This window comes from Lathyrus oleraceus, chromosome 1 (genome assembly GCF_024323335.1).
Source record: "Lathyrus oleraceus cultivar Zhongwan6 chromosome 1, CAAS_Psat_ZW6_1.0, whole genome shotgun sequence".
Taxonomy (NCBI): Eukaryota; Viridiplantae; Streptophyta; class Magnoliopsida; order Fabales; family Fabaceae; genus Lathyrus; species Lathyrus oleraceus.
The window spans coordinates 305,071,440-305,079,144 of NC_066579.1; the positions used below are offsets into that span (position 1 = coordinate 305,071,440).

General features: G+C 40.1%; 1 protein-coding gene across 1 annotated transcript; it reads right to left on the minus strand.

Moving 5' to 3' along the window:
• Positions 1 to 894: 894 nt before the first annotated feature.
• LOC127104241 (uncharacterized) lies at positions 895 to 1,841 on the minus strand. Its single transcript, XM_051041436.1, has 2 exons — positions 1,322 to 1,841; positions 895 to 1,190 (listed from the first exon to the last, which is right to left on the minus strand). The coding sequence occupies exons 1-2, from the start codon at positions 1,839 to 1,841 to the stop codon at positions 895 to 897; spliced, it is 816 nt and encodes a 271-aa protein (XP_050897393.1).
• Between the last annotated feature and the right edge of the window lie 5,864 nt (positions 1,842 to 7,705).

Sequence of the window (7,705 nt, forward strand, 5' to 3'; positions counted from 1 at the left end):
GGCCAATTCCCTGTTATAAACTGCCCCATATCTGGGACACATCAAGCATTATGTTTCGTACTTGTAGCAATGCATAATAAAACCAAGAAGGCTTTCTCCAGGCTTGGGATACACCTTCAGTAGTTGGCTTTCCTTTCTCCAATTTCTCTCAGTCTTAGTTCGTTGCCATCTTTCTTAGTCCTTAGCCACCCTTCGACACATCATGATGCTACACCTTGGGCATAACAACATGTCAGAATTTCTTTTGTGACACCTCCAAAGGTATTCACGTAGGCTCTCATTGGATTTGGGATAGCCAAACTGCATTTCCTCTTACTCTATCTTCAGACACCTCTCCACTTCCTCCATCTCTGGGGGGGGGGGGGGGGTTGGTTCAGATCCACCATGTTGACACCTAGATTGGCGCCATCAGCGATTGAAATTTCCTCAAATTTCTTCCTTATGCCCTCAGTAGCCTCAGTTGCCTTCCCATTAAGACCTTCAGTGGCCTTTGGTTCGACATCAGCAACCTGTTCACCTTCGACAAAAATTCCAAAGGGAACATCATTATTTAGGCCATTAGTAGACTTCTTTCCAACTAGCACATAGCCTTCAGTTCCTGTTTCCTTCACATCCTCCACTTCCACCATGTCAATCATGTTGATTTCGATAGGTTCAGCATAATTTGTGTCAGCAATGTTGAGGGGGTCAGCGTCAACCTTCATCTGGTTTCTCCCCCTGTCAGCGAACTTGAGGCGGTCATCCTTAATTGCATTCTGAATAAGATCCCTGAAAAGAAAGCATTGTGAGGTTTTATGGCCTAAAAATTGTGACATTTACAGAAGCCTCTTTTCTTCCGTTGTTCTAACAGAGGGATTTTGGTATTAGGAGGCACTATCATTTGGCCATCTTTTACTAATAAATCGAAGATGTAAGTAATACATAAAATGTGTAAGTCTTTTTAGGAAATCTATCATTCTTTTCAGTTTCGACAGGGTTCCTGCCATTCGAAGGTGTAAGTAATTTACAAGCATAAGGTGGTGCTTCTTTTAATTCAGCCAAATCTACTTCGAATTCCTCGAGACCATAAGGGTCATTAGAGATTTCAGACTCCTCATATTCGACTTCGACATAAGCAACCCTTTCTTTCTTATAATTCTTATTCGCTCTGGCCTTTTCAGCTTTTAAACGTTCGACCTGTCGAATCCTGTCTGCTAATTAGGCCATATCTCTTAGATACTGGGTATCTAACTTTTTCCTATGGAATAGTCTAACCCTCCAGCGGCCATTTTGACCAATTCATGTTCAGGCATTATTGTAAAGCATCTAGATTTCAACAAACGGAACCTATTCAAATAATCATCTATAGGTTCAGTGAATTTTCTTTTAATATTGGCTATGGAACATATCCAAGTATCTATGGAATTTGGTGGCAAAGTTGTAAACCACGTGAAGGAATTCTTCGTTAAAGAACTGGGGAAATATTTCATTCTTAGGTTCTCATTGTTCACCAAATCCCCTGCCTCAGTCATGTATCTGGCTATGTGTTCCATAGTGGATTCACTAGTGTCCCCTGAGAATTTGGTGAACTTAGGGATTTTACAACCCCTTGATAATTCAGTTTGTAGGACGTATTCTGATAAAGGAGAGGTATAATTTGGCCGTCGAAGTCCTGTATTCAGACCATTCTGGGCCATGATTCTCTCTATCATAGTAGTTAAGTTATTTTCCATCATGTTTTCTTGCCTAACCCTATGAATTACTTCGTCTGCATCCTGGTCTCTATTAACCATCATTACTCTCCTAGGTTGTTCTTCAGGGACTTCCTGTTGAACTGGCTGTTGTTCTAATCTTACCCCCATGACCCTTTCGTCGGGCGCTTGTCTAGGTGGTCAAACCTGATTTATAGTTGGTTCTTCTTCCTGGATTATAACTTGGTTTGGTCTGCGTCGAACAGAGGACTGAGGGGCGCCTAGGAAATTTGCTATGCGTCCCATCTGCACTGACAGTTGTTGGTATGTTTGGGCATTATCATTGTTAGTCCTATTTACATTCTGTATTAGGGGAGAAAAAGTGGTATTCATTTCTATGGCAAGAACTCCTACCATATCATGGTTACTAGCATCCATTTGTAGTCTAAAGGTTGTCTAGTTATTCGTTGTAAGGGTAGGTAATAGGGTGGATAATCCTTGTGATTGGGTATTTCGACCTACATGGTTCATGCCAGAACCAGAATTTTGAATTGGCGAAACAACCGTATTATGGGGTTGAGTATAAATGGAAGTATTATTTTGAAGTCCTACCATGGAAGTAGATGGCATTCTATATGGGTATTCTCTCCAAGGCCTAAAATTCTCAAATCCCGGTGGCCTAGGGGTAGTAAGTGTTGGTTGGGTTCTGACAATTGTCGAAAACGGGCCAGGGATTGAACTTGCAGAAAAGTCTGCTACGCTTGACATAATAGACATTGTTGTCGAATTATTTAAGGACATGGATCCAGATGTTGGTATGGCATGTGTACTAGGGATCTCAGTGGATGCATCAATCGAACTTGTTCCGACTGTGCTTGTTCCCTGGGGAGGAAATTGTTCCCCTTGACTGGTTGTATTAACCATCTTTTTTGTGTATTTTCTTTTGGTTATAGGTTGCGAATTGTTGGCTATCTTACCACTTCTAAGGTTCATGCAACACTATGATTTTTTAACTCAAAAGAATAACAACAATTTTGTATTGTAAAAGTAAAGCAAACTATTATAATTAATAGTTCTTTTGACACCGTCCACTGGGTGTGCCAATTTATTTACCAGTAATTTTTGACAAACAACCGCTAGTCCTCCAATATTATTAATCTTGGTAACTTACAGGATTGACTAGATTGATCCTAGGACATGTGTCTCAAGAACTAGTGTTATGGTGATTTGATTCATGATTAAGTTTGTTTCCGGTTTATGAATGGTAATTAGTGTAGATGTTTGATTGGCTGTATTTTGTGTTAAAACACTAACTGTACTCTGATGTCTTGACTGATGTCATGACATGCTTGAGTAGCATGTTGCAGGATTAGCTAATACAGGATTTACTGTGTGTCAAACTGGATGTTATGACATTCATCCATGACAGCAGATATTGAACTATAGAATAGTTGGTTTTTCTAGTATAGCTCAGTATTGAGTTCAGTCTGTTTTTCAGAAGAGTAGCAGACCTGGCACATAGCCTATTGTCTGAATGTCAAACTGAATGTTATGACATTCATCATTGACAGCATATACTGAATAATAGGCAGGTTGGTTTTTCTGCTACAGTTCAGTATTTATTTCAGTCTGTTTTTTAGGAGAATAACAGACCTGGCATATGGCCCATTGTCTAAATGTCAAACTGGATGTTATGACATTTATCTATGACAGTTGATACTGAAGTATAGACTGGTTGGTCTTTTACAGTTCAACATTTAGTACAGTCTGTTTTCAGGAGAATAACAGACCTAGCATATGGTCTATGTTCTGGATGTCAAACTGAATGTTATGACATTCATTCCTGACAGCATATGCTGAAGTGTAGGCTAGTTAGTTTTTCTGTTTCAGTATTTTTCTCAGGCTATTTTTCAGGAATCCAACAGCTGAGCTAAAATCCAGGAAACTAACAACTGAGCTACAATTAATGGACCTAACAAATAGCCTATTTGTTAGCACCCTAATATGTGGAAATTAGGTTAACTTGCTTAACCTTAATTTTAGGAAATACAAGTACAAGGCCCAAGTGCTGCAATATAAAAGGATGGCAATCCTACATTCAGCAACTCAGGGGTTTTAAGCGTGAAGCATTCATTGTACCATCTGACTTCACTGCTGTATTTTTATTTGTGTATTGTATTAGGTGTAACTTGTGAGCCAAGCAATTATCACCTAGATGATTGCATTGGACTAGGGTGTTCATTGAGTTGTAAGTGTTGTGTCACTCTAAGCTTTTAAGCGTGAGTGTTGTGTTTCTTGATTAAAGCTGTTAAGCACAATCAAGAGTTGTTTGAAGTGTGTCTTCTCCATTTAACTTTAAACTAGTTAAAGGTTGTAATCACTGCGGTGATTGAGGGGGAGTGAGTAGGAACTCTGATCTTAGTTTAAGATTGAAATTGCATTGGGTAGGTATTAAGTGATAGGATTAAACAGTTGGTTTAAGGTCTGAATTAATACTACTAATAGTGGATTTCCTCCCTGGCTTGGTAGCCCCCAGACGTAGGTGTGTTTGTCACCGAACTGGGTAAACAATTCTTTGTGTTATTTACTGCACTTTACATTTGCCTGCTGTATACATTCATGTCTGAACAGAATCGGATGTCATAACATCCCGTGTGACATCAATAGTCTGTTAACTAGAATTTCAATTGGCATCGGAGCAGGCACCCTGCCTGTTAATTTCTGGGTGAGATCTAGGGACGTTACTTTCTAGTACCATGGACAAGGATGTAGGATACTCAAATAGACCACCCATGCTGGATGGTTCTAACTATGATGACTGGAAACCTCGTATGATAGCCTTCTTGAGGTCTCTAGATAGCAAGGTCTGGAGAGCTGTCAACAAAGGATGGGAACATCCAACGAAGACAGGTAAAGATGGAATCATTATGCAAATTCCTGAAGAAGAGTGGGACAAGGAGCAAGAGGCACTAGCCCTTGGAAACTCTAAGGCCTTGAATGCACTGTTCAATGGAATAAATAAAAACATTTTCAGACTGGTGCATCACTGTGAACTGGCTAAAGAAGTTTGGGATACTCTCAAAACAACTCATGAAGGTACCTCCAAGGTGAGGATGTCTAAACTTCAGATGCTGACCACCAAGTTTGAAAATCTGAGGATGAAAGAGGATGAGACTATTCATGACTTCCACATGAATATTTTTGAAATTGCCAACACTTCTGGTGGCTTAGGAGAGAAAATGGCTGAAGAAAAACTTGTAAGAAAGATTCTCAGATCATTGCCAAAGAGATTTGCCATGAAGGTCACTGCTATAGAAGAGGCTCAAGATATCTGCAATATGAAGGTTGATGAGCTTATTGGTTCTCTCCAAACTTTTGAAATGGGCTTGTGTGAGAATGTTGAAAAGAAGAACAAAAGCATAGCTTTTGTATCAAATACTGAAGAGGATTCAGAAGAAGGAAGTACTGGAGGTGATGAAAGCATATCAGAAGCCATAGCCATGCTTGGGAGACAGTTCAACAAGTTCATAAAGAAGATTGATAAAAAAGGTAGACCAAATGTCAAGAACATTTCGTCTGACATCAGAAAAAGATCAACATCTGAAGAAAAGTTCAACCAAGGCAAGGGAATCCAGTGCCATGGATGTGAAGGTTTTGGACATGTTAGAGCTGAATGTCCTACTTACCTCAAGATGCAAAAGAAGGGACTATCTGTCACCTGGTCTGAAGGAGATTCTGAGAGTGAATCTGAAGGAGAATCTGCTAAACATGTCACTGCATTAACTAGTGTTTGTGCCTCTGATGATGACTCAAGTGGAGATGAACTTACCTTTGATGAACTTGTTGCTTCATATAAAGAGCTATGTGTCAAAAGTGCAGAAGTGTGTATCCAAGCAGAAAAGCAGAAGAAACTCATCAAGGAGCTGGAAGCTGAGAAACAGAAGCATCTGACAGTCATAGATGGTCTAAATGGTGAGATATCATTGCTGACATCTAAGCTAGAACAAATGACAAAATCCATCAGAATGCTGAATAAAGGAACTGACACCTTGGAAGAGATTCTAAAGGTGGGACAGAAGTCAGGAACCATGTCTGGTTTAGGCTTTGTTAAGAAATCCTCAATTGAACTCAAACGCTCAAAGGCTGAAGTTCAGAAACTCAAGCAGAAGTCATAACCAATGTCTCGACATCAGGGAACCAGGAGGAGTAACCATCAGAAGAAGAAATTTCAGAGATGGAGATGTCACTACTGTGGTAGATTTGGTCACATAAAAGCATTCTGCTACAGGTTGCATGGTTATCCTAACCAAACCCCTCACGTCATACCTAAGCAGAAGGCATTTAAGCATAATGCCCCCATCAAGAAACGACAATGGGTTGCTAGGTTAGCTCACACAGCTTTAAGGGCGTCTACCAGAGAAGACTGGTACTTTGATAGTGGCTGCTCAAGACATATGACTGGTATGGAGAATTTATTGGTGGATATACAACCTCACACTACCAGTTATGTGACCTTTGGTGATGGTGCTAAAGGAAAAATCAAAGGTGTTGGTAAGATGGACAGTTCTGGAGTTCCAGAACTGAATAATGTGTTGTTAGTAAAAGGACTAAATGCAAATCTCATCAGCATAAGCCAGTTGTGTGATCAAGGTTTCTATGTTCAGTTCACTAAGGAATTATGTGTTGTGACGAATGGAGATAATCAGGAAGTTACGAGAGGATCCAGATCCAAATATAACTGCTATCTATGGGAACCTAAAGTCTCAAACTTCTCCTCAATTTGCTCCTCAGCCAAGGAAGAACAGGAGGTGAAGCTGTGGCATAGACGTCTTGGTCATCTTCATTTAAGGGGAATGAAAAAGATCATATCCAAGGAAGCAGTTAGAGGAATCCCAAAGCTGCTTATTGATGAAGGAAGAGTCTGTGGAGAATTCCAGGTTGGCAAGCAAACCAAGATGTCACATCCTAAGCTGGGACATCCTACAACATCCAAAACTCTGGAACTTTTGCACATGGACTTAATGGGACCTATGCAGGTTGAAAGTCTGGGTGGAAAGAGATATGCCTATGTGGTTGTTGATGACCATTCCAGATATACATGGATAAGCTTTATCAGAGAAAAATCAGATGTATTTGATGTCTTCAAAGATCTGTGCATCAGACTTCAAAGGGAAAAGGATAGTTGTGTTGTACGAATTAGGAGTGGCCATGGGACGGAGTTTAAAAATTTCAAGTTTGATGAGTTCTGCTCATCTGAAGGGATAGGTCATGAGTTTTCCTCACCTATTACTCCTCAGCAAAATGGGATAGTTGAAAGGAAAAACAGAAATATTCAAGAATTTGCCAGAGCTATGATTCATGCAAAGAAGCTTCCTATGCACTTTTGGGCTGAAGCTATGAATACAGCTTGCTATGTTCACAATAGAGTTACCTTGAGAAAAGGAACCTCTTCCACTCTGTATGAAATATGGAAAGGCAGAAAACCCACTGTGAAGTACTTTCATATCTTTGGAAGCAAATGTTACATTCTTACAGATCGTGAACAGAGAAGGAAAATGGACCCCAAAAGTGATGAGGGTATATTCCTAGGATATTCGACTAATAGCAGAGCCTACAGAGTGTTCAACTCCAGAACCAATGTCCTGATGGAATCCATAAATGTGATTGTGGATGATAAAGAAGAAGGAGCCAATACCATAGAGGATGTTGGAACATTCCTTGAGACTTCAACAGACATACCAGTCAAGACTGAAGAGGTACAAGACACTCCTCCTGAATGTGAGGTAGATGCATCCAACAAGGTGCCTTCTATCAGAATTCAGAAAGACCACCCTAAGGATCTTATCATAGGGGATCCCAATAGTGGTGTGACTACTAGATCAAGGGAGAATAGCTCAAATTCCTGTTTTGTATCCGAGGTTGAACCAAAAAATATGAAAGAAGCCCTGACTGATGAATATTGGATCAATGCCATGCAAGATGAACTGGAGCAGTTTAAAAGGAATGAAGTTTGGGAGTTAGTTCCACGACCTGAA

What these genes read in the sequence shown, in the direction of transcription:
- LOC127104241 (XM_051041436.1), bottom strand. Translation starts at nt 1,841, where the DNA reads ATGGGGGTAAGATTAGAACAACAGCCAGTTCAACAGGAAGTCCCTGAA. An exon ending in TGATTATTTGAATAGGTTCC is followed by an intron (nt 1,191 to 1,321) that starts GTTTGTTGAAAT and finishes CCTAATTAGCAG; the next exon opens with ACAGGATTCGACAGGTCGAA.